The sequence below is a fragment of the Cyrtonyx montezumae genome, unplaced genomic scaffold (genome assembly GCF_038088225.1).
Source record: "Cyrtonyx montezumae isolate F1298 unplaced genomic scaffold, pur_monq_1.0 scaffold_1, whole genome shotgun sequence".
Classification (NCBI taxonomy): Eukaryota; Metazoa; Chordata; class Aves; order Galliformes; family Odontophoridae; genus Cyrtonyx; species Cyrtonyx montezumae.
Genome location: NW_027071825.1, coordinates 24,163,999 through 24,190,108, shown reverse-complemented (window position 1 = coordinate 24,190,108; position 26,110 = coordinate 24,163,999). Strand labels below are relative to the sequence as shown.

The following is a 26,110-nucleotide window of genomic DNA, read 5'->3' as shown; positions in this document are numbered from 1 at the left end:
AAGCAGGCTGCCACAGATTTAAAATACCACTTCCATGGTTCTCCTGATGCCTCACTGGCACGTGCCAGAGCTCCTTGCAGAGATGGAAGTGAGCTTCCTGTTGGTGCAGAGCTGTGACTGTGTTTGACCACACAGCTGTCCTTGTGCAGGGCAAGGGACTGCATGTGACAGGAGGAAAGCCACACACAGATCCAACAAAGACACTGAAAAGCAGCAAGAACAGCAAAAGTTTCAGCTGAAGATTGTTATTATTACTAAAAAGTTGTAATCTAGCAGGAAAGGTAAGATCCTAGGCAAGGATTAGGACATCCCAATCCCAATTAAGGACACAGACACTGTAGATTTACTCAGAGCAAAATGAGACCTCTGTTTGCCTGTATGTTCAGAACTCATCACACAGCACACATAGCAGCAACAGCTGTACAACAAAGCAGCTGCATCAGGTTTTACACCCCTCGCCCCACAGATTCCCTTGCTGCAAAGGCACACACCACTCCAGGCTTTCCTCTTTACTGGGAGGTTTGGGAATGGAAGAGTAAGATGACTTTGGAGCAAGCCATGGCCACGCTTGAGCACCCCAGGGTCTCTCAGATGTTTGTGATGCTGCTCACTCTTTCTGAGCCAATGCACCACCAGTCAGAGGGGCAGCAGTACCTAGCTTAAGAGATAGGGAGTGTTTCTCACCTCCCTAAGATTACAATTTAAACATCCCCTCAACAGCGAATACCCAGAACCAAGGCTTCAATCAGCACGTGTGCTGCCCTGAGCCTGGAGGAGCTGCAGCTCAGTGGCAGCAGAAGGAACCTGTCCTCAGCCACACCTCACCATGCTGCACCTGGGGGAGGCTCAGCAGCTCCAGTTCAGCTGCCATAACAGACAGCAACGTCCCCTGACCCCTTCAGCTCTTGGGAAGTTTGCTGTAAATTCTTGAAGCGTGCTGATTGAGTTGTAATTAAGCTGCATTGTCTCAGGCGAGAAATCTGACAGGAGATGCTCCAGAGGTAACCCAGAAGCAGAGCTCAAGCAGCTGCCACATCCCCTTAACCCTCTGGATTAACATTTCTGGGCACCATTTAAGGAGTGAGGGTTACTGGGGAGGCAGCAAGAACATACAAACTCTCCTCAAGTTTCATCCACTCTCTCCCTCCTCTCCCCGGCCATGGCCTGGCTGTCCCCCTGGGAGGGGAACTTGGGCAGACACTAATTGTATTTGACAGCAGCAATTACACGCAAGGCTGGAGATTAGAAGCTCGTTAATTGCGTGTGCCATAATTGCTGCCGCCTTTCCCTTGGCTGGCCGAGGCCGGAGCCAGCCAAGCAGAGGCAGGAGGGGTACTGCACCCAAATGCAGGTGGTCCAGGGCTGGGAGGAGTGGTCTCCTCCCTGCAGGCTCCTGACCCTGCACAATATGGGCTGGGTGGCCAATGAGGCACGAAATGAGGACAAGCCGGCGCTCTTCTGAGGGTGTTTTCCACCTGTATGGTCCAGCTGAACGGCACGCTACCCGCAGATGGAGGGAAGGTAAATATTAACCCTTCGGGGCAATGCTGCTAAAGAAAAAAAGATGATTACTGCCTATAAGATTAGCCACTGTATTAAATATTTCAGTAGCATTCATGAAAACCCTCCCTTTCCCACTAAAACCCATGAGCTCAGTGTTTCTCACAGCCTTACAGACTACCAGCAGCCAGCCAGATGCAAACAAGACGAATCCCTCCCAGGGCAGCCCTGCTGGGCAGCCCTTTCGGGAAAGGCTCTGCACCCTCAGCACCTGCAGGACTCATGCAGCCCATAACCAGGGCTGCCCTGTTCCCCTCCCAGCACCCTTCTCAGCTCTGTGACCCAGCACCTGGAACACCTTCAGGAGATCTGTCCACAAGCTCCAAGCAAGCCACCCTATGCAGGAAGGAGATGCAAGTCCTCCAGGGTGGTGTGTGGCTGAGTTTGTTCTTTTGATGTTGCTGAGATAGGCTTATGTTTTAGAAGAGGAAAACCTGCAATAACTGAGATAAGGATGAAATATCTCCCCAGTTAAAAGCTAAAAACAAACACGCTGCTACTAACACTCATGTGCTGCATAGTTATACAGAGCTGTAGTCTAAAACAAGGCTCTGAAGAGTACTCCATTAACACATAATGAGTTAATTAAAAACTGCACCATAACACAGCTGGAAATTAGTAGTGAAGACAGTCAGGGGAGGGGAAATAAATGTGAAATGCCTAACAGAGCTGTGAGCAAGCTTTATGGTTGCTAGTAGCCCTGATTTCATGACTCAGCATATACATTTACCATGCACATGAAATAACACGCGCAGACAGCAAACATAATGCAGCAGCTCTTGCAACCTTCTTTTGATGCATGGAGCTTTTTCTTTTGTTTTCAATAGGAAAACAGGTGGCAAAGGCAGGGGGGCTTATTCTCCCCATGCCCAGCCTGCCCGTGGCAGCATCATTGCCTATACTGCAGCCACGTGGCTACCTGGACACCATCACAAGTTGCTGCCTTCCACACATCTGGGCTGTAAGGATGGGCTGGATTTATGAGCCCTGCAGACAAAGAGGTGACAGAATGAAGGGATTTCCGTCAGTCCCTGTCCCTGCAGAACCCAAGGGAGGGCTCAGAGCCCTGCAGTGGGATGACAGTGTAACACAGAGTGGGCTCAGTGGGAAGGATGCAGCAGGAGCAGGATACAGCTGCACCGACAGCCTCAGCACAGCACTGTGCTGGGACTGCACACTGAGCAGGGTGATTCAGCTCCAGATGCTTACCCAATGCTCCAGGGATATTCAAGGAGTGTCACCTCCCTACAGTAAACTCAAGCTTCTAAGCACAACGTATCTACGTTTCTCAGTCTTAAGAGAGAAACAGCATTTACAGAGCATTAACCAATGTGTCAGCTAACATCCAAACTTAAATCTTCACTCATTACTCAAAACCTCCTTGATAATTCAAGTAAAGAGCAAACATAACCACTTAACCTTTTCCTCTCACAAAAAAGCTGCATTTTCACCAAAGCAACAACTTAATTATCCTCTAGTTCACATTACACACAAACCAGGGATGGTTATTTTCTCCTAAGTGAAAGCATCTCCTATTTTTAATTAGCACATTCCCTTTTAAACCAGCCTTCCCCAGCCACGTCCCTACCCTCTGTCTGAATATCACCACGTGGAAGCCTACAACTCCCCACCTAGAAATCAAAGCATCGGTGAGATAAATCCACATATTCCATCCAACTCCCTGAATTTTTAACAGCCTCTGACACAGCAAGAGCTTCAACTACTCTGAAAAATAGGATTTTTTTAAATTAGAAACATTTGAAACAGCCAAGCTCTGCCAACAGAGCCTGGGGGGGGGTTGCTAACCAAAATAGGAGCAGCAATTTGACACGATGCTGCCATGAGCATCACAGCGGAGATGTGGCACTGAGGGATGTGCTCAGAGGTGGGGATGGGTTGGGGTTGGACTTGGTGATCTTTTTCAACCTTAAAGATTTTATGATTCAAATTCACTCTTTCCATTTCAATCAAAGCCAAGATCTTGAGCTGGTCTGCAAGTATGAGGATTCAGGTTCCTTCTGCACATCTATTAAGTGGGAAAGAAAAAAAATAACTAAACCCCCACTATACAGAAAGTCAAACAAGTATCTCATCTCATTCTGCCACTCCTGGCCATCACTGAGTATCTGTAGCTTGAACCAATGGACTTCATATTTTTCAGTTGTTTGTGGCATACCTGGCTGGGATGCAATCTTTAAACCCACCAGTAAGCCAGGAGTCATGATGTTGGGATGCTGCACACATCACTATGCTACAGCAGTCAGCAGTGCTCAGCAACAACAAGGCAGAGCCATATCCCTGATTATTTTTCTGAATGCATTTCGGAACAGTACAGGTTACATATATATATTTTATGAATTATAACAAGATGATGGAAATGAATTCATTCGCATATTCAAAAGGACAAACACTTCTTCTTTGCTTAAATGTTTAACTAAAAGCGCTCCACTGGGGGCAAAAATGATAAACCCTTCAATTTCCTGCTTGCAATCCCAGAAGACAGCTACTACAACATCCCTGAGCAGCTGTGAGAGAATATGTGATACTGCACACAATGCATTAACAGTACAGAGCCAGCAGCACTGCTGGATCTGGGTTGGAAAAATAAAAGCATTCTTACAAGCAGAAGTTAGCCAAGCTATTAAAACTGTGTAGTTTCTCTCACCCTCCACGTAAGCTTGCTGAAGAGGCAATCCTTTAAAGTAAAGAAGTTTAGGAATAAAGCAACCCAGAGAACTTCTGTACAGGATTCCAGCGCAGCTTTTAATGTATAGTTTTGCATTGTTGCTTTGCTTTCTAAACTTCAGCCTTACTAAAATGCTGGCTTGCAGCTTGGCACTGTTGTATTTCAATCAATTGCTCGAACGAGGATCGCAATGTCATAAATTAAAGGCTCTGAGACCATAAATTTCCTGGGAGATGTAAAATCAAAGAGAACAATCCAAGCGACTCCCAGGGGTGGGAGCCCAACACATGCTCCAGCTGTTGGGCTGCACACACTGCATTAGTGCCTTCCCTCCCCCAGACAAACTGGGGGGAGGTACAGGGTTACCTTCACCTCCTGAGCCAGGGTTTCCACTCCCAGTATTTCATGCTGCTTTTAAAAGCTGTATTGCCAGTGAGGGGAGGAGCTTCCCAACCTGGGCTCTCCCCAGCCCACTTCACAGCCTGGTGATGCCCTGCAGGGTGAACAGGAGCCTGCAGAGCTGGTGCACATTGCTCCAGAGCACAACTTCCTACACAAGGTCTGGGCTGCCCTTTCCCAGTGACATCCAAGAGACCTCAAATCACTGCTCTTGTGGCTCCAAGAAGAGACAGAGCAGATGTGCAGCAATAAGTGGCAGGAGGTGTTAGTGGGACAGAGCACTGGTCTTAACCAGGTGACCTTGTTAAGACCTCATTGCTTGTGAGGAAGCTTGTCACCATCAGCAGCAGGACCACAGCAATCCCTACCACCCACCTCCAGTGTTCCACTCCCAATTGCTTTCTTCAGAGAAATATTTGAGTAAGAAAAAAAACACCACAACTGAAACAGAGTCAAATAAGACATTCACAAGGCACAAACTGAATGCAAAGATCTGAACAAATCCCAGAGAACCCCAAACAGAGAGGAGCAGGGATGATGGCAGCACTGCGCTCTGTGCAGGAGGTGCTGCCAGCCTTAAGGAGCATGGCACTTCACACGATGCTGTTAAACGCCTTCCATGCTACAAAAGAAATACAATTGCTGTTTTCACAGTTTCTGACCTCACAGTAGGACAAGCCATAAATTGAGGCATTATCCCAAACGGCACAGCAGGCGGCTGAACGCTGGTGGCACAGCCCCACACAGGTCCTCTATGCCTCGCTCTTCCCATCCCCCTTGTAATCCCTGCCCACACGCCCTGCCTCTCTTCCTCAGCCACAAACAGTGGCTGCTTGGGCAGATTATCAAGGGAGACATCTGTTTGGCTGACAGACAAAACAGGAAAACACGATGGGTGCACTCGTTTTGTTTTCAGACCACCGTTTTTGGGTTTTTTTTTCCTAATGCATTTCTTAATTTCCCAAAGAAATTGTCAGCCTGCAGTACTAGCCAGGAAATCTGCAGATTTTGACCTGGAACTGCATTATATGATTCACCACTTGCTCTTGTAATTCTTAGAAGCTGATCACACGTCGAGCCTATAAACTGCAGAAGAGCAAAGCTTCTCACTCCGGGCAGAAGAGGACAAATGAAGCACTGAGCTGAAGCATACAAGAACTGAGGTCTGGCTTTCAAAATGCCCGTTAACATATTTCAGTAGAGTTCTTAGCCAGTCACTGCAGAAATCCTAAGCTGCCCTGGAGGTGCTATTTAAACACAAGAGGGCCATCAATTTCAATCAATTGTTAAAATAGTTCAGTAACAACACACAGAAAACAGGCAGCACTGCTGCAAGTCCAGAGATTGTTCTGCCTTCACCATATTGCAAACACCCTTTCCCATGTTTCAGTTTCCCTTAACTCGCCTGTTACAATTAAATTGTGGTAGGGTTAGGTTTAGCAGAAACAGCAAGGAGGGCAGGAACCCTCCCCCACTATGGTGGGGCAGCTACCCACCTGATCTGAGGTTGTGCTCTGCAGTGCTTCATGCAAAAACAGCCTCTGAACAAACCCATCTACCTCCCAGTTTATTGCACTGCTCTCAGCCTGCCACAACAGTGCCTTTGCTATTTCGTTCACTATGAAGTTTGCTTGCCTTTTGATGAGGCTGTCTCATCCTCAAGGTGCTCTCCCAGCTACTCCCAGTGCTCACCACCAAGAGGCATTTCACCATCCCACTCCCACCTGCTGCTTTGCCCAAAGCACCTTGAAATCACTCTTCCCTACCCAGACACAGAGCACAGGACAATAGCTGAAATACAGCCACCTTCTCTGTAAATGTCAGCACTGGAATTTCAAACCTCTGTGAGCTTAGAAAAGACATTTGCCAAATGTTTATTTTATTCAAGTCCAAGGTCTGTTCCTGCTCTGCCCCAGAGATGTGCATCTGCTGTTCAGACTCTGAAGGTGCAACTTTGCTGGTTACACAGTGGAAACTTTACTGTGGGCATTACTGAGCTAGTCAAGCATGAGTTAAAAGAGCTTCCCCCCTCCCCCTCAATATATATAAAGAAAATAATTCAGTCCTCCAACACACTTCTGCAGTCAAAGCCAGCAAAGCCTCGGTCAGGGGAAGGGACCCCTGCTGAAGTCAGTGTTGAGACACAGAGTTGGGACTGGAACTGGTAGAGGCACGGCATAGGAAATAGTGAAAGGAAATATTTAGAATCGAGAGATGCCAAAACTGCAATCAGCAAATGAAAGGCTAAAACTGATGAGTAAACCTGGATGCTTTCTTTATTATTTATTCTTATACAACCCCCTTGTTACCAGAAATGCCCAGTAACCACTCACCGCTGCGCATGGTGCACCTCTCCACCACACCAGCTTGGAAAACGTGAGCGTTTAGGTCCAATGGGATCTGTGTGCCATAGTTACACAGCAGAGAAAAGCATCACAGTGTTTGTGGAAATGGAAACACTGCCACCAAGAACGTCTGTCTCAAAACCTACAAGAACTAAAAGCACCCAAGGAAAGACAGCGATGAACGTGAGAATAAAGTCATTAAACAGAGATGCAAGAGTTTGTGGATTTCCCCAGATGACCAAACCCACTGCTGATAGCAAGGTGCAAAGGCAGGTCCTGCAGAGCTGGAGTGACAGTGGGGTCAGAACGTGCGTGGGCTGTGCTGCAGGTGGCTGCCAGGGAGAGCTGAAGGATGTCATTGCCAAACACACACATGCATCAGCAAAAGCCACCGAAAGCAATGTGTCATTTGCTGCCAGGAAAGCAAGAAGACAACAGGTGAAAGTCTGAGAAGCAGAGCAGGCAGGACACATCTACCACTCTGAAGGACCCCAAGCAGTCGGATGTGTTGACGGCATGAAATGTTTCTATTTAGAAACAGAAAACACAAAAGAACTGCTTCATAAATTATTCTGTTTTGGAGGAAGAGCGAACAGACTTGAAGGACAGGTGATGTCTCTGAAATATGTAAATGGAGCTGAGCTGGTCCAAGCAATTACCTTTTCACTGCCTGGAACTTGAGACTGAAAAGGAATGACTCACAAGAAAGAACAAGAAACAAAACATCTGCTAAAAGGTAGATGACAAAAGGTAGATGGCATCGAGAGAAGAATCAAGACGGGCATGGAAAAGCTGAGTCCTGGCTTCTGAACAGCTGCTCCTGGGAAAAAAAAAGAGCTAAACAACTTACAACACAGCACATCAGAAGAGCATGCCAACGTGGGAAAGCTAGCTGTAAAAGCATCCAGAAGGGCAAATGTGATGACTGGTTCTAGACTTGTGAGTTCAAGAGAAATACAGCAGCTCTGGGAAAGAAAAGATATGGATCTCACCTATTTTACTGTATCTGCTATTTCAAAGCTTTCCTAGCAAACAGAATTGCTGAAAATAAGGCAGTACAACGATTTACTGCTCCTAAAGAAAACTCTAGGCATGAGCACATCAGACAGCCTGATAGTGGGAAGAGCGAAGGCAAAATAAGAAGACACTGGAAACAGCCACGGAGATGAGCCAACAGCTGTGCAACTACTGTGAAAAGCAGCACTGGGCTTCACAGAGCAAGACGGAGATGTGGCTGACACATTTCCAAGTGCAGTTGTCTCCTAATCATCCACAGGTCCTCCAGGCTCTGGGTAGGAGAGGGAAGGAGAAAGTCAGATTTTGGCTGTTGGTTGTATTTTCAGAGCTCTGCACACAAATTCGGGATGCTCTTGCTGCATCAGCATGCATCCACTTCTTTTTCTTCTACCAAAACCAAAGGAAGATTACTAAATTATGGCAATTACAGTCTGATGCTGAAAATGTACTAATACAGAACCTGCAAGGTCAATGTGAAAGAATGAATCAAGAAAAAGATCAAGAAAAGTGAAGAAAGACGTAGATCTATTGAGTCTGCATGAGAAATACTGCATTTAGTGCCTTTCTTTTCATTAAGAAAAACACTGATGGCCCAAAAGCTGCAGAACAGCAATAAATCTATTGGAGGGGGGGGGAAGAATTTAGTACACACTTTAAAAACTGGAAACTTTTCTTAGTGCTAAAAGGTCGAGACATCACACACCCTTTGTGAATGCAGGAAATGGGGGAGGTGGAGGACTGAAAATCACACGAGAAAACCTGTGAACTGTATAATGAGAAACACAACACCTGTACTCTGTTACTATTTATGATCCACAGTGATCTGAAAGCTGAACTTTTCATGTTTGTCCCAAGCACCACGCACATTTTATTCATAATCTACTGAATGCAAGAAGAACTCAAAAGAGCCCAGCAGGCGAGCATGTAAAGGAGGCAACGATGGTGATGTTCCCACAGATCTTTTCTACAAATCCAATTTGAAATTGGAAGAGTGAAATAGATATTATCCTACTGCTGTCCCCTGATGAGCACATCTCCATCATCTGAAAGAACAGAGCTCCCTCTCGTGGCTCCTGAACGTGAACGTGGCAGGAAAAATAGTGGGAGATCAAAGGATGAGAAGACTCCTTGGGGATTTTAGCTGTTTGAAAACAGAATTAAAATGAAAACAGAGGAGAGAGGACAGGTGAGCTCTCTTAAAGAAAGTGGTGTTGCCTATACTTGAATGCTAACTCAGAAAATACATTTCTCTGCTCAGCAAGGAGGGGAAATGTGCACCCAAAGCTGAACCTGTCAACAGTCCACCAAAGGCTCAGGAAAGGAGAGCTTGTCTTGTTTGGTTTGCTGTCATCATTTAAGGAGTATTTGGGACATTTTGGCTTATGTTTCACTTGAAGTGAATGGATTGTTTCCTCACATAGGATACGCCTCTTTTTTTCGGATTGTAACACTTCTTTATGACAGAACACACACAGCACATGGCTGGTTTTTGCTAAATGCACAGTACAGCACATACAATGTTAGCCCAAGGGTATTTAAGAACAGTTTTCTCTAAATGACTGTACCTCCTTGCTGCAAAAACAGGACCAAACCCAGGGAGCACAAACCAGGAAAGAAGAAACAATCACTCTTATGAGTCCAGAACAGCACCAGAATATAAGTGAGAATCTAATCCTTGATTCATAGGCTGGTGCTCACACAAGATTTTGCCTCCAAAGTGCAGGACAAAAAAAGAATCAATTTCCTACCACGAAAAGAAATTACCATGCCATCAGCATTTTGCTATTAGTGAAACATCTCCATCCTAACTCCAGTTAAAAGCAATATTTTTCTAAAGAGCAATCCTCTTAAAAAAAAAAAACTGTATAGAAATCAGTGTATAAACAGAGAGATATCCTTAAATACTCAATCAAGTAATAAACCTAACAGATGAAAGGCAGATTGATTAAAATGATAGTACAATCTCCCTTTAACAAACACATACAGGACTCAAAAATATGCTTGTTATGTTGGAGCACCTAATCATAATCAGATTTGGTAATTTGCTGCATCAAAACAAAAAGGAAAACATTTTCAGAATTGATCACGCAGTTCATGTCACTTTTATGGAGATTACTTTCTATTGATCAACATTTAAATAGTAGTTGAAAAGAGAAAGATGAGAAAAGGGTAAGAAGTATCTTTACATGCTACATACAGCATGAACCAATAAAAGCAAAAATAAATTAGATCACTATGGCCAAATCAACCCTGCACACGTGCTCACTGTAACGAGGATAATTACGGATGAAAAAGATGGCTCTTCTGTCTTAACTAACAGGGAGTTTTGAAATGAATTTAGAGCTTAATCTGCTCAGAATTAAGTTTCCCATGCAGCAATGAAGTTCTGTATGAAGCCACACTGTTGATGGCTTTAGAAAGGCACAGATGCTGGTTTGTTTTCTGAACAGCACTTCCTACCTGTGGATTCCAACTGGGGTCCAGTTTTTTCACGGTAGCAACGTACTCCTGCATAGCTTGATGAGGACTGGTGTCTCCCAGGGCTTTCCAAGCTTCCCTAGGGCAGAGAGAAACATATCAGTTAGCTACTCTGAGACAGCACAACATGCTTTTACAGTATCATCAGTGAACAATGCAAGAAGATCCATCTATATGTTTTCAAAGGGGGGTAAAGCCACCTTCCATTCAGTTTGAAGTGGTCAACTTCTCAGCAAAGCCACAAATGGCTACAGCAGGTGCAGTACTTCGCTCTGAAAGCATCTTTCAGGGGATCTAGATCAGAACATGCTTCGTGTTCCTAACTAGATGTAGCTATCCTAGCTGTTTTCACATTGTCCTCAAGGAACACAGGCATTTCTGAATGCAGAAAGTAAAGACAGAGGATGGTCTTTCACATCTGCATCAGGCAGTTAGCTTTAAATTGCTCAGCTTGAAAACTCCCACTTGATCACGTCTGTCATGTTGCAGACCAGTACCCCTCTACTTAGACAAGAAAAACAAAAAAAACTTGTTTTTGTGAAAACAAGTGTAACATGATGCAATGCACAGCAATGACAGCAGAGCAGCAAAATCCCAGGCTGCAGTGAGGGAGGATTTGCTCAAATACAACAGCCTTGGGCACAGAAATAAGAGAAAGAAACCACTTACCTTCAGGAGGCCTCAAGTAGGCAGGGATCTCCAGCAAGATGCCCTCACCTCCCCTGCCAACCCTTAATTTAAGTCTGAGAAGGGGTGGATCCTGGCTCCACCCCTTCTGGTCACTCAGGTGTACTGCATACACCTGAGCTCCCCTGAGTTGGCCCTGCCTTCCCACCAGGTGCTCCATCACTGCTTCAAGCTGTGACTTTGCATTTCTACTACAACAACTCTATGTTATACAAAGCTATTCAGTGGCACGCTCTTGGATTTGACATCCTTGAAGTGAGATCTGTAACACAACACAAAGTAGAGCCACAGGTCTCTAGGAATTACAAGGATTTCCTCTTACCATTTTTGCTTCCCCTCAAAGTCAAAGAAGCTTGGCTTTGGAGTGTTACAGGTTCCAAATTTCACCTAAAAATAAAAATTCCATCTGTTAGTACAAATGAAATGGAACAGGGATGACCAGCAAGTGATTTCTCACTTAATCGTACATTTATTACCCAGCCAGTTGCTTCATCCTCCACCTGTAGCAAGAAGAAATCTGTTGATTAGGATTTCTTCAGAGATAATTATTAAAGATGATATTCACCTGCTTCCACACAAAGCTCAAATAAACAGACTGCTTGATTATTTTTGGAAGGCAAGTGGAGAAACCCAGAGGACAGGAAGGCCAAGCAGCTCCTGAGTGGTCTGCAAGGCATTCAGCTACGTGCATAGGAAGCACCAGCTGCCGATGAGCCAAGGCCTGAGCAGAAGTACCTGAGATGAAGCAGTCTGATGGGAGGAGGCTACAGTGCAGGGTTAGCAGATAGGTGCCTGCTGCAGGACAGGGCATGATCCACACATGTGATCCTGCACACAGCTTTTGTGGTGGCATGGCACCCAAACTAATCCAGATGGACAAGAAATCTTTTATTTGGAGCGAAACGAACTCGGTGCCAGCGGGACTCCTAAGCTATTCTATGATGCTGTGGTCTGGAGGAGGGCAGGGGCTGCTGGCAGAGCATTCTGTTAGCCAAGCAAAACCCAACCTGTTCACCCTTCTTTTTTAGAAATGAAATATGCCCCAGCATTCAGGCTGGTGAAGTGCTTAAATCAACTAACCATTCTTCACCTTAGCAGGGTGGGGATTTTCTGCTGAGGAGAGAATCGTTAATCAGGCTTTAAAGAGAGCGTGCCCGCACTGAGAGATATTTATTAGTTACACTATGTTTTCATTTAAAGTCTAAGAGGCTGTGAGTGACTGTAACTGAAATTAATTTTCCGTGCATCTGATCGCCTGAGAGTAAGCAGTCCATCCAAATTAGAATCCCAGCTGGCCTGTAAAACAACACATCACATCCCACGGAGGAACAAGGGAAAGGACAAGCAGCAGCTAAGCCCTGCACATCAGTCACGATTCATTTGTACTGTAAACATTTTCTCCTGCGCCCTGATATGCTCCGGACCATTTGTTTAATCCAACAAAACAGGGAAATAAAATGCAAACTCATCATCTGAGAGCAAAGTGCCTGCCTGGCAGTTCTTTGGTTCGGCATGCAAACAGGCCAAGTCAGACACACACACATAAAAATAAAAAAAAAGAAAATCCCATCTTTTTTTAATATTAATTGCTCACTGCCATTATCTAAACAAGAGAGCAGTTTCTTCTCTCTAGATTTGGCATTCAAAGGGAGTTCCAGCCCTGGAAAGACTGTTAGTAGCATCAGTAGTAATACAAATCAGGGAACAATAGTTAAATTTCATCCATCAAGAGAGCAAAAAAAAAAAAAATAAAAGGACAAAGTGTGCCCCGCTTGCTATTTTGAGATATATTAAAAAGGCCTGCAGCAGTTTTGCTGGAGAGAAGAAAATAACATTCTTGGCTTCCCTCATTTTGCTGCAGGACTCCATAATGTGTCAGAAACCAAACGGGAATTCAGCGTTGGACGAGACTGAATGCTGAAGAAGGTGATTTTTACCTAAATTTATCAACACAAAAACTGGTGGGCAAGAATAAGAATGGTGTAGGACTCGGTGCTGTTGTTTCAGTGGAAGGCATCAAACGCTGTTTTTTTTCCAAAGCCAGCAGAAAGACAAGAGCCCATATTAGTATTTCGAGGCAGAGTTTCTCATGCTGGATCCACAAAATAATTACTGACTGTCCCCAGGGGCTGACTGGTCACTTGGTGCTTAGCTCTCCTCATTTACAGTTCATCAGCTGCACGAAAAGCAAAGTGCAGCCAGAATGTATTAAATGCTTTCCTAGCATTGCTTCTGCACACAGCTTTACACCCAAACTACAGAGAGGCAGCTCTGAATGGGAAGTGCCCACATTTGTGGCCAATGTGGAAATTCAGAAGCCCTGGGAGAAGCCTTCAACTGACAGCTGGAGGTGACAACACTGAGAATAGTGCCTGCATAGATGGATGATGCTCAGAGGTGTGCATTAACACACTTTCAGCTGATTCTCCTCACTCGTTACTCCACAGCCATCTCTATCTGATCCTGCATTGAGCTTTGCTATGTGGACTTGTGGGAAAGCAGTGTTGAACTGGTTGTCAGCAGGGTGTAAGGGAATCTGAGGAAACATCACACAGGGGTATTAACCTTGGGGACTCGGGGCAACAGGTTGGCTAACACCAGCTCAGCTCCATCCCCACCTTGCCACTACAGACTCAAGGCATGGACAGGACAAGCAATTTGCCCAAACTGCCTCACAAAGATCAGGAGAAGCAGCACTCTAGCCCCAGCCCAGTGTCCTGCCAACCAGTTTGATCTTCCTCCTGCGCTGGGGCAGAGCCATAAACTCAGCAGCATCAGCTGAAAAGCTCACTGGAGATGACAACTAAGCAATTCCCTCATTTTCAAGTCTCTGACACATAAACAAAATCAGAGAGAAAAGTAATAAAATCCTGAAATGGCCTCCAATAAAAGGTAATAAAATTCCAGGAAAACGGTTATATACCCAAACAGTTTGAAATAAATAATATACAGTATCTTAACAGAGAGCTCAGCTGTTACTGTCACCCCTTTTATGATGGTGCTGTGTCTTAAATCAAAGCCCTCGCTGACATAAAACACTAAACTGAAGAAAGACAAGGATGCCAAATCAAGGGCAGCGGACAGATCTGAGTCAGCACCTTTTGTGTGCTAGCAATACTACTGCCCACTGGAGTAATATATTAGCAGCCCATTATGCATACTGATACGGCTGCTGTAATTAAGTAGAGAAAACTTGCATTAAGCACCATCGTTTTGATTTAAAGCACAGAATGCTGAAAAACCCCAACTTAGCAGAGCTGAACCCTGCAGTAGCTGTGCTGGCAAACTCCTCCTCTCCCCTACCAGCCCTGCCTGCTCCAGCACCGGGTGACAGCCTTCCCGGACAGCCAAAAGTATGGAGAACAAGGGTCTGAGTGCAGTCCCAAAGCAGGGGGCACACAGGCACTGTTTGTGGATGCTAGGACAAGAGGGAATGGGAGATCCCCAGTTCCTCACCTGGAGGGTGCTGACAGCAGTGGTTGCTGGCTTTCTCTGACTTGTATCACAAATCGTAAAACAGCTTCTGATTTCAGTAACTCCTAAGCCAAATGTTAAATACAAATACCTTGTTGCTCTTACAAAGCACCAGGAAACCTGGAGTCTGCTGACAGCCACCAGCTGAGGGCTAATAGAGGCCTCCCCTTTCCCAGTTAGAACAGCTACAAAAGCACTTGTGGAAGCCGAGAAGGAAGGTTTTGGAAACAAATCTGAGAATATAGATAAGTTGTAGCAGAGACAGCACTCTTTCTTTTTATCTCCTATGCATGGCCTTAGTTCTTATTAGTTCTCCAAGCACTTTCCCCCTCCCCTTCCTTTCTCCTACATGGAAAAAAGGACCTAGAGTGTTGAAACACCAGAAGACCTGCACAGGAAGCCCCATGTGACCAGCATGCTCTGAGACAATTAATGACCCACAAACCACAGCTGAGGAGCCACCAGCTTGGGAGATAATTCAATACTGCATCAGAAAGATGGAAACGTTTTTAAGCAGTAGCAGCCAGACAAGGATATTCCATGCAGAAGAAAAATGTAACTTTGAATGTTTGCAGAATCATATTATGGCTTGGGTTGGAAAGGACCTCAAACATCAAGGACCTCAAGGCTCCAATGCCCTTTCCACAGGCACGGCTGCAAACCACTAGATGAAGCTGCCCAGGGCCCCACCTGCTAACCAGAACAGATGGAGTCCAGTTCCACATTCACCTTCCAAGTCAATGCAAGCACTTGCCTTGAGGTCAGGAACAGGCTGCCCAGAGCTGTGGGTGCCCCATCCCGGGAGGTGCCCCAGGCCATGGATGGGCCCTGGGCAGCCTGAGCTGGGGGGCAGCCAGCCCACGCCAGGGGTAGGGCTGGGGGGGCTTTAGGGGTCCCTTCCGACCCCCATGAGCCGTATTCATACTTTTACCCCCTAAACTCCCAGGTACAAGCCTTCTCCCAGTTTCCCAATTATCACAGCCCCTCCAAGCTGGGAATACTTTACGACGGACCCATGCACGTGGCAGAAACCAACCAGCACAGCCCCGCTCCCCCCCCCCGGCTCCTCACACCACGTCCGGGCCACAAAGCCCCGCTCCCCAGCCTGAGAGCCCCGATCACCGCCCTGAACCTTCCCTCCCCCCGCAGGTACCGGGGCTCCCGCTCGGCCCAGGCCCCGCGCCTCACCTGCTTGTAGCGAGCGTACAGGTAGAGCAGCTGCTCCTTGCTGGTGCTGGGCAGCAGGGCGGGCAGCCGCTCGGCCGCCTGCTCGAACAGCGAGGCCAGATGCCGGTCGGAAGGATCCGACCCCGCCGAGCCCGAGCTCCCCTCATCGCCGCTCCCGGCCGCCAGCGGGGGCGACGCCATGGCGCCGGTCCGCCCGCAGCGCCGTCCCCCTGCGCGCCTCGGTACGGCCCCGCGTCGCCCGGCGGGAAACGCACGCTGCGCTCGATGGTTCCGGGGTACGCGCGGTCCTACCCACATCCGGACGGGGACGGCCGCTGGAGGGCAGTGGCGGGCCGGCTGAGGGTCCAGGCTGCGCGGCCTCCTCCGTGCTGCCCCATCCTGTCATACTGCTGTTACAGGTCGCCACAGTCTCCTCTCAGTCGGTTATAGAGAGCCATGAAGCTCTCTAACTATCTATAACCCTGAGCTCCTCCACACTGACCCATCCCTCATCGTTCCCCATCGCACTGTGCTCCAGACTCTGCACAGCTCCGTGCCCTTCTCTGGGCACACTCCTGTGCCTCTGTGCCTGCTGTCGGTGTTTTCTCATAGCATGGGTCCTAAATGAGGATCTGGAGGATAGCATGCAGCGAGCACATCCCTTCTTTGCTTGCTTTTTTTTTATTTCAGGATGTCAACAGAAGATCGATTCCCTCCTCCCACTGCTCCTCCATACAGATGCCCCCAGTGTCCCCCTACCACAGCCAACCAAAGGCTGTGAGGGATGGATCTGTGTACACAGAGACCTCGCCGCTACACAACATGCTTTCCACTTGGGTTATGTGCAGTGTCACGTGGCATTCTCCTTCCCAAAGTGCAGCAAATCTATCTATATATGTATATATAAATAAAATGCTGATAAATCTCCTTTCTACTCAGGGTTCTCCCCCTGAAAGGCTTTTTTTTTCATCCTTTCCTTCTGAAGACTCCTCCCCAGCAATCCAGCATCTTTAGAAGCATAATTTACTTCTTTTTTTTTTCCTTTTAAGAGAAACGTGCTATTTATAAGTGATTCTATGCATTCCCAACAAAGCAAGTGCCAGACTGCGCTGGCGGGAAGCCCACTGACGACTTCTCCCCGCTCCATTTAGGAAAGCAGATACTGCTCATTCTTGTGCCCTCTCCCAGCTCCCGCCTGAAATAACAACTAAGTGTTCCCAGCCTGCTGCTGGGTGCCGTGTCATCGAGAGGTCCCCAAGGGACCCGATGGCTGCGCTCCTGCAGCCCTTTTTGTCCTGCACGCGGCAGTGGGGTGCGCTGACAGCCCATAGGAGGTGGGCAGGGAATATAACACACCAGGGGGATAACAACGCGCCAGGACGCGGTGGGGTTATCGTTCTGTATATCGATCCGTAAAACGCATGCTGTTAGAGCGGAAAGCCTGCTCGTGTCTGGGCTCCTAAAGAACTCGAGCACTGCAGCCGTCGCTCCCCTATTCCCTCCCATCTCCCACAGCCCCGCGTGTTCGGGGCACAACGGGAAACTCCCAAGGGCTCCAACCCTTTCGGCGGAAAGGGGCGGGGCTCGAAGAAAACCACGCCCCGCGCACGAGGCCACGCCCATACCGGGAGACCACGCCCCCACCGCGGCGGTGGGCGGGGCGACGGTTGCCGTGGCGACGCGGCGCTGCCGGCGGCCGGTTGGCTGGCGGGCGGCTGACGGCGGGAGGCGGCGGCGGGCCGGGGAAGATGGCGGCGGCCGAGGAGGCGGCGGCGGCGGCGGCTGCGGGGCGGCGCTGAGGAGGCCCCGAGGCGGGCCGAGGAGCGGCGGGGCCGGGCGGGCGGGGGCCCATGTGCGGCGGCGGAGGCCCCCCCCCGCCCCGCAGTACCGGCGGCGGCCCGTTAGCAGCCAGGCGCCGCTAGGAGTGGCTCGGCGGGCGCGGCCCCGGGCCCGGCGGCGGCGGCGGCGGCAGGATGAAGTTCGCCGAGCACCTCGCGGCGCACATCACCCCCGAGTGGCGGAAGCAGTACATCCAGTACGAGGTGAGCAGGGTGACCTTCCCGAGGGTCTGTCCCCCTCAGCTGCGGGCGCAGCCGCCGAGCCCGGCCCCGTTCCCGGCTCCGCTCGGTGCTCGGAGGCCCGGGGCTGCTCCTTCGGGATGTGACAGCGGTTGGTTTCTACTATCCCTGCTCTAGCTCGTGTTTATCCCTGCCGTTCGCGTCTTGAGAAGTCCCTGCCTCCCCCCGCTGACCGCCCCTTTGTTTTCCGTGAGCTGGGCGCCCTGGAGCCACGCTGCCATCTCCTCGAATGGTGTGCGGGAGCAGGTGCCCCGGGAACGCTTCAGATCTGAGCACGAGAACCCATTGTCTGTAGCAAAGAGTTTCCTCCAGTGCTCTGCCTTTGGAAGCAGCAAACTTGCGCCTAAGGGAGGACGTGGGGCAGGGGTGCCCAGCCCCGTGCTGCCGGAGCTGGATGGAGAGCAGCGGGCCTGGGGAGCCCTCCGTTGCTCCACCGCTTTCATTGCATGAGGTTGATTTCCCGATGTCTCAACCAGGGCAGTGTTACCGTGCCCATCTCCCTTTCCCTATCCCGGCTGATCCCATTGCAGATTGCAGTACAACTTAGCTTAGAGCCGTTTCTGTGCTTTACATATTCTCCTTAGAGCAACTGCTAGACATGGAGCTATGTAAAATAACCCCCCCACCCTCCTTTTCACTAATAAGTTGTCCAACTCTTTGTTACGGCATTGCGCTGCCCTGCTCCTCATGCTTATTGCAGCGATGCAACGGGCTGCATTCATTATTCAGTAGCCGGTGGTGGTGTGGGTGCAGGCAGGAGCACGGCACTCCCTCGGTGTGTGAGAGGCATGCAGCCCTCCTTTGTGCCAGCAAACACCGCCTTGTTTCTCGTCAGGGGGGAAAGCAGAGTGCTGCTTTCATTCTTGCACGCAGTGCAGTTTTGATGTTTTCATTTGGACGGTTTATATCTTCTTAATTAAAGCGGGAACCGTGCACGCTTTCAGAGGGAGAGATCTTATCGTGTGGGTGATTGAACTGGGAAAAGATCAGCCCCGTGTCGAGGGCTGGGAGGCAGAACGAGCACCGGCTGCAGGTCATTCGGTGTCACGAAGCTCCCGTGCAGTCCTCATGTTTTCCCATCCCGATGCGTGTGGTTATTTCCGTGGCAGGGCAGCTGCTGACACAGCGCAGAGCCCCGGGCTGTGGGGTGACTGAACCCAGGGAGGCTGAGCCCTCTCGGGTGAGCAGCCCTGCCCTGGGGCGTGCTGGCTGTAGGGCAGCAGGAGGAGGGTGTGATCTGCTGCCGGTGACGTCAGGGAGAAGAATGAGACATTGTGTTTTGAATACCTAAAAATAACGTTTGGCTTTCGGGTGGTCTTTAATCATTTATAGCCCTCGAAGTTTTTTGTCACTAACGTGGCCTTCCCCTCTGGCAGTTATCCGTGCTGTTATTGTAGCTGAGCTGCAGGTGTGTGGTCTGGGGAAGAGCTTAGGCAGGGAAAAGTCTGTTGGCTTTCATTAAACAGGGAAAAAGATGTACTTTGATACCTAGAGCTTCGATTTCTTATCTTGCAGCAAGAGCACAGCAGTGGCCATTGCAGTCTGTCTGCTTTTTAAGAGCAAGCAGCGGGCACGTGAAAAGAAAGACCGATGATGTATGCTGTTCTGTTTCATTCAGCTTTTGGCAAAGACGTTGGCTGTGGCAGAGTTTTACAAACCCTTGATCACCTCTAGAATGGAAAATCAGAATGAAAACACAGCACAAACTGTAGAATGGCTCGAGTCAGAAGGAGCAGATCATCACAAAGCAGACCTGGAAGCCCCAGCGTGCCACAGCCCCTTGCGTTGTGAGCTGCCCCATTGCTTCCCGTGGAACAAAAACAAAACACGAGAGCAAACAAAATCTTTCCATGTCAGCCAACAGCGTGCTGTTTTTTGAGCAGAGAAAATTGGGCAAATTAAGGTGACTCATAGATGAATCTCAGCAGATGCTTTTTTCCTACCAACGTGCCTTTGTGGCTGCAATGAAGTTGTTGGAGCTCTGGGCTTCTGTTTGTCCACACATTGCGCCTGCAGAAGGAGGGGAGCGTGGCTCAGCCTGCTCTCATGTGTCAGTGTGATGGAGGCCTGGTTTTACACTTGGCAGATGGCAATTCTCTGCCGGTTTCTCTGGCCTGAATTTGTTTATCCGAGCGCAGAAGGCTCTTTACTGAACTCTTAAATTGGCACATTGTCTTTGTTGTATTTTTTTACGTGTTTTTCCATCTATTTGACTTCCCTCCTCTCCAGTGGGGACCTTGGGCTCTGCCTGCTTCTGCCTTGGTAGCAAGTTGGGAAGTTTTAAAGCCCCTTTTCCTCCCGTGGCACAGGCTAGAGCAGGAAGCAGGCATGGGGCTCGCTTCATCCAGCAGCATTAGCAGGCTGAGAGCTGGTCACTGAGACCCCTGCATTGTTCCAGCATCTCTAGGGTTTGTCCTTGGGTTTGTCCACTGCTGCAGCCTGCTAGCTGCATTTAAGTGTTTGCTTTCCACTTTCATGTTGTCTGATGCACGCTTATACAAACACAGAGTGCTTCTGTAGCACAATTTAAAGTGCTAACCCCTTTTTCCTCTGGTCTGGGGGCTGTAGGAGCTACTCCCAGCAGCCCAAAGATGCCAGCAAAGTGTAACTTCCCCAAGCAGGCTTGTGCAGCTTGACCCAGTGACAGAAAGTGCTCTGCCAGGGTGGCTCTGGGCTGAGGGGGCCGTGCTGTTCTCATTGCAGCCACTTCCAGTTTGCTGTCTCTTTGGATTTGTTTCTCCTCTGTCCTATGGTGGTGGTCCATGGAAAAATGTACAGGCAGGCTAGGGTGATGAGCAGGATGACAAAGGGGAAGGCGTTCTGCATTGGTGGTTTTTCCTTTTGACCACTTGATGCACAGGACAGGATCACGTGCAGCCAGCTGAATCATGGGGGGAAGGGGACAGAGCAGCAGTGGTCAGCTGGAATTTAGGAGGAGGCTTTGTCACTGGGATGGGGATCATCCAGCAGCAGCTTAGCTGGGAAAACAATTCTGCAAGTGACCTTTGTTGAGACCTCAGGAATGAGACCTTTGAGAGATGCCTGAGCCGCCTGTTTGCTGGCTGCCTGTGACACCTTGTGACAAACAGATGTGTCCTTTAGACCTTCTGTTTGCTTACCAGTGTGTTACAACAGCACTGAGCTGCTCCTTGCTGAGCTTGTGGTTTTCCCTGTGAGGGCATTAGGGTGGTGATTGTTTGGGCTGTTCTGACCCGGGGCAGGAGGGGGCACGATGCGGAGTGTGGAGCTGTGGGATTTTGGGCTGTGGGATGTGTTGGGTGATGGGCAGGAAGCCTGAAGGACCCCAGTGACTCATGTGTGTTACATTTATGTAAGCTCACAAGGCAAGAAATGAGCTCTAATTCTCACAGCAGGCATACGTGAAGCCTACTCGTGCTCTTTGTGTGCGTTAGGATGCTTGCCTTCATCAAGTGGTGTGGTATAAGCAAATAATTGGAGGAGGAATGGGCCTTGCCCCTCTGTTTCTACTTCCCAAACTGGTTCAAGTTACTCCATCAGCCTCTGAACCTCATCTCAGGTTGTTTGATGCTGTGTTGCCCTTGAGATCCATCCCTGGGAGAAGGCAATCACTCGTGTTTCCTAATCGTGTCCATCACGTTGTCTTCAGCTTTTAGGATACATGTGTGTTCCTGTACTACTGTATAACAGTGATTGATCCCCGAGGCTGCTTTCTCTCCACTTGCCTTGACAAACTCCCTTTCTATGTCACGCCACAGGTTTGTTGTTTTTAACAAACCTCAAGCATCCTACCAACCAGGAAACATTTTTCCAAAGGAGTATGTTTTAAAACACAACAGGAATAACAGTTGTAGATTAGTAACATAGCAGGCTTTAGATGGAGCAGTCAGTAAATGCGAACGTGTGCTTCTTTTGCTAGCAGAAGTATGTGTAATAGCATTAACATCACGTTCCAGTGTGTCAGTCTGGAGGGATAAAAGGACTTTAATTGCTTTTGTTTTCAAATGAGCGTATCAAGACATCATTTTTGATTCTGACTGCATTCTTTATTCTATCCCTCTCCCCTCCAGGCTTTGAAAGAGATGCTGTATGCAGCCGTGGACCAGGCCCCTTCTATAGAAGGTAAGCATGCTGTCACTGAGAAGCATGTTTTCCTTGTGTTGGATACTGGATGTGCAACAGTGTGACTTTTCTCCTCCTAAATCAGTAAACTCAATGCACTGATGGGCAAATGCTTGGCCATGCACAGCCTGCGTGCTATTTTTGATTGTTAGAACTCTTTGTCCTCTGTCATCAGAGCACTAAATGGCTTTGTGTAGCTCGGGACTTGAGCAGCTGGATTCCTCTTGCTTATAAGGACATTCACTGGTGGAAGTACTTTCTCGTTGCTGGAGAATAGCCCCTTGTTTTCCTGTGGCAGTCGTGGCAGACAGTTGTGCTGGAGAGTCACCGGTTGGCGAGCGGTGATGTGAGCAGCGTGGGTCTCCTCCTTTCATCCTGGGTGCTCCCTGAGTGCTGTGCCACCTCTCGGATGCTGATAGGAGAATATTTTTTTGTTTGCTTATGTTTATTGCCACTGCGTTCTCTAGGTAGGTCATTTTAGTACAGTATTTGCTTTTGAGCTCGCTGCATTTTGAGTAGTCCTTAGTGATATGTGCAAAAGTTGTCAATAGAATATCTTTCTCCTTCCTTTAGCTGTTTTTGAAGCAGTGAATAGTTTTTGCCTTCACCTCGCTTTGGTCCCGTTCTGTGGATATCAAACTCCATACTTGTAGCAGTTTGATTGCAGAGCAACGTTAGTGTCACTGATCTCTTTGAGTGCAACTCTTGGCTTCTTCTTGCGTGTGTGTGGAGCATGTGGGATACAGCAGTGTTCTGTGTGTACTGTAATGCTCACCTGTAAACATACTTAGGAAAGGGAGAGAAAGCAAAGAGCAAAACGGTATGATATTTATGTTGTTCTTTATGTTAAAAGAACATAAACTTCTGTTTCTGCCTCTTTGATGCCTTCAAAACCTCATCAAAAAGGAAAGCAGTGACTTAACGTTGTGCTAGCTATGAGAAGTGTCTCCTGCTTGTTATTTTGAGTGCAAGTCTCTTCTGCGTTGTAGGGAACAAAGCAATGCGAACTGTTAGGAACTGCACAGATTTACCTCTGTTCTGCCCAAACTACCGCTGTGCTGATTTGTTAGCTCGGTGCTATGTGAGCATGTGCTGGCATTTATTTCTTTTTCTTTTTTAATTTAAAGTTTGCTTCCAGTGTGTTATTTCACTCCTGCTTGTTCTGGTGGTTTTTTTCCTTTCCTCCCTGAATGCACTGCGCTCATTTTCTGGCTCCCTGAAACGTGGCTTTGTGCTTAGCACAGGAGCTACAGGAGGGTGCTATGAGCCCCATCTTCCCAGGGTGAGGCCAGCATAAATCTCCTTTTAGGCTGCTTTAGCTGAAATCCATTTGATGTAAGTGATGCCAGGCACCGTAGCCATGTTCAGCTGGGCTTTGATTCGCCTTACACCTACGGTGGAGCTAATCTTCAGCCCGTACAGTGGGCTGTGAAAGAAAGGGAGGTCTGTATGGCAGCACTGGGGCTGTTGGTAGCTCACAGTGCGTCACTGTGTGTGTCACTGAGCATTTGTGAATGAGTTCCTTAGGTTTGTGCTGCGGGCTGCTTCCTGTCGCCGTTGGTAAAATGTCTATGCATGCATAATTGCTTCCTGTGTGTAGTGCTTGTGCTGGAAACGTTCGGGAGCTGGTTTCGCTGCCTGGTGAAGGCTTGCTGCAGTAGGCTGAGCAGGGAATGGGTGAGCCACCCACCATCTCTTCCTGTTTAGGATTCTCCTGCTTACGGTTGGCACGTGGGTAAAGAAAGCTGACTTCAAAATAACTCATAAGCTGTGCAAATGGTGCTGCTGCTGCTATCGCAGTGGGAAAAGCATCACTGGGAGGAAGATCGTGGATGTAAGTTGTGGTGTCACCTAGCAGCACAACTACCTGCTCTCCTGGTGATGCAGTAATCACAGAACCAGTTGGAAGAGACCTCTGAGGGCCACACTGTGCAACTGCCCTGCAGTGAGTACCAGCTGAGCAGATGTGTTGGCATCTCCCTGAGCTCCTTGGGGTTCAGCTCTTCGCAGTCATAGAGGAGATGAAAGTCTGGCTGTAAATTATTCATCCTGATTATGCGCTTGAATGGACAGGGTCCACTCTAAATACGATTTCCTAGAATATTTGCCTTTCAGATATTGAAATGTAACCTCCCTTTAATACTTGTGTAAACAGATCTTGCTGTTGTCACATTAGATGGCACAAAAACGCTCTGCAGTATCCTCCTATTATGGAGATTACTTATTCCACTTAACCCCCATCTGCATTCCGGTGGTAGGCTGGGAAAAGGAGCACAGCACAGGCCGAGCGGGGAGTAGGAATGCTGTGGGACTGAACTCCAAACCAAAATTAATAGGTGACTTTAAATACAGCTTGATTGACAGGGGAAAAGCTTTAGCAGCAGTGCTGGTGCTTGCGCTGTGCAAGTTCACCTCTTTGCTTGCTCTGGATGAGAAAGGAGGTGCGAGGTTGGGACGTTCTCAGCATGCCCTGAGTGGCAACGGCCTTTTTCTGCCTTAATTTGTCACCCACTAGCCACATTAGCTGTCAGCTGAGGATCCTGGAGTAGCTTGGCTTTATTTCACCCACTAAATAAATAAAAGAGTGTTCTTCAGGGTGATGAATGTCTGTAGTGAATATGATAGGATGTGGGAAATCACATTGTGTTTTCCCAAGGAGGTTATGACCCTGCGATGTTTTTTAGTTGGTTACACGTAGACTCACCTTGTAGGGTCGAAGGAAGGCTCTGAGTTTGTCTGTATATACGCATTTGTCTTTTTATTTGAAAATAAACATTTGTTTCCAGCTGCATAGGCTTACTTTGTAGCAGGCTGGAAGTGCCCTAGCACAGAGCACTCAGGCTGTGGTGCAGGAGCAAGCTGAGTTCTGCCTTGGCAGCAGCTTGCTGTGACTGGTGTGCTCAGGTTCTTGCTCCCAGGTGCTTGTTTTCATACCTGGGCTAATGAAAGGGCTGTGTGCTGCTCAGGAGGCAGCGGGAAGGTTGGGTTGGGCACCTGCAGGCACTTTTCCTTTCAGGTCTGCAAGCTGCTTATCAGTCTGGCTGCACAAGGGCTATAGATTCCTTCTTAATGGTGTGGGGTGGCAACCTCATCAGAAACGCTTTTTTACCTCCCTTCCTGCTCTTGCCTTCTGATAACATCACAAGGCCAGTGTGTCAATTGAGCTGGTAGGTACAAGGCTTCATGTTGGTGGTTAAAATGTGAGGGCTGGGAAGTAGCATAAGAGTTCATAAAGCTGGAAGATGGACAGCCAGCCGTGCTCGCAGTGGAGCACTCCTGAGACAGCAGCAGAACATCAAACAGTGCTTGGGGTGTAGGCATAGACAAACAACCCGCGTGTGTGTGTGCAGGAGGTCAGAATTTATTGTTGGGCTTTGGAAAAGGCTGCAGCAGGCAGCGTAACAGCAAGATATACAGTGTGTGTGGGAGGCAGCCTCTGGGTTTCTGGCCATTGCATTCAAATAGGTGACTTGAATTATTAGGCGATTAAGCTTTGGGATGAGACTGTGGCTGTTTGGTGAATTAAACTCGATGGGTTTCTCTCTCTTAAAAAATGCAGGGAATGAGCAGGATCTCCCTGAAAGGAAATCTTATTCTTCTGCATCAGAATCACCTGTAAGGTGCTTCAGAACAATGGTCAGGACCTGCCAGCACCTCTCATGCTGTGTAGGAGGAGAGGCTGACCCAGGAGCCCTGCTGCCAGCACAACCCCTTGGCTTTGTTACCTCTGCAGAACACAAGAAGGGCTGCCTATCCCTTTCAGTAATTTTATAATTAGGAAGGATGTGGTGAAAAGGCAGCCCACTCCCAGTCGTGTTTCCTTCTACTGCTTCCTGAAGCAAGGAGTGGCCTGGTTACTAATGAGCTGGCAGGGGCTAGTCTCACCTGTTGGCTTACAGTATATCTGCAGCCTCACAGCCTGACCCCTTAAGAAAGGTGGGTAACAAACTCATTTAGAAATGTAAACATACTTTTTGGGAATGCACAATCTTTAGCTATAATCTAAAACTGCATAATGGCGGCGTCTCAATTTTACAGAGCCACGGCTCAAAGGAATTAAGATTGAAAATTATATGTTTTCTTGCAGTTATCATACAGCCATTTAGTTGATAAATAGA

General features: G+C 48.2%; 2 protein-coding genes across 2 annotated transcripts in view; one reads left to right on the top strand and one right to left on the bottom strand.

Moving 5' to 3' along the window:
* Positions 1-16,061, bottom strand: part of ACBD6 (acyl-CoA binding domain containing 6) — a 63,356-nt gene extending 47,295 nt beyond the window's left edge. Inside the window, exons 1-3 of the mRNA XM_065744721.1 lie at positions 15,835-16,061; positions 11,495-11,559; positions 10,468-10,564 (exon numbers count right to left, since the gene is read on the bottom strand). Coding sequence (XP_065600793.1) covers positions 10,468-10,564; positions 11,495-11,559; positions 15,835-16,014 — 342 coding nt within the window. The 5' untranslated portion in view covers positions 16,015-16,061. The remainder of the gene's footprint in view (positions 1-10,467; positions 10,565-11,494; positions 11,560-15,834) is intronic.
* Positions 16,062-17,560: 1,499 nt separating this feature from the next.
* Positions 17,561-26,110, top strand: part of XPR1 (xenotropic and polytropic retrovirus receptor 1) — a 70,918-nt gene continuing 62,368 nt past the window's right edge. Inside the window, exons 1-2 of the mRNA XM_065744884.1 lie at positions 17,561-17,855; positions 21,941-21,992. Coding sequence (XP_065600956.1) covers positions 17,787-17,855; positions 21,941-21,992 — 121 coding nt within the window. The 5' untranslated portion in view covers positions 17,561-17,786. The remainder of the gene's footprint in view (positions 17,856-21,940; positions 21,993-26,110) is intronic.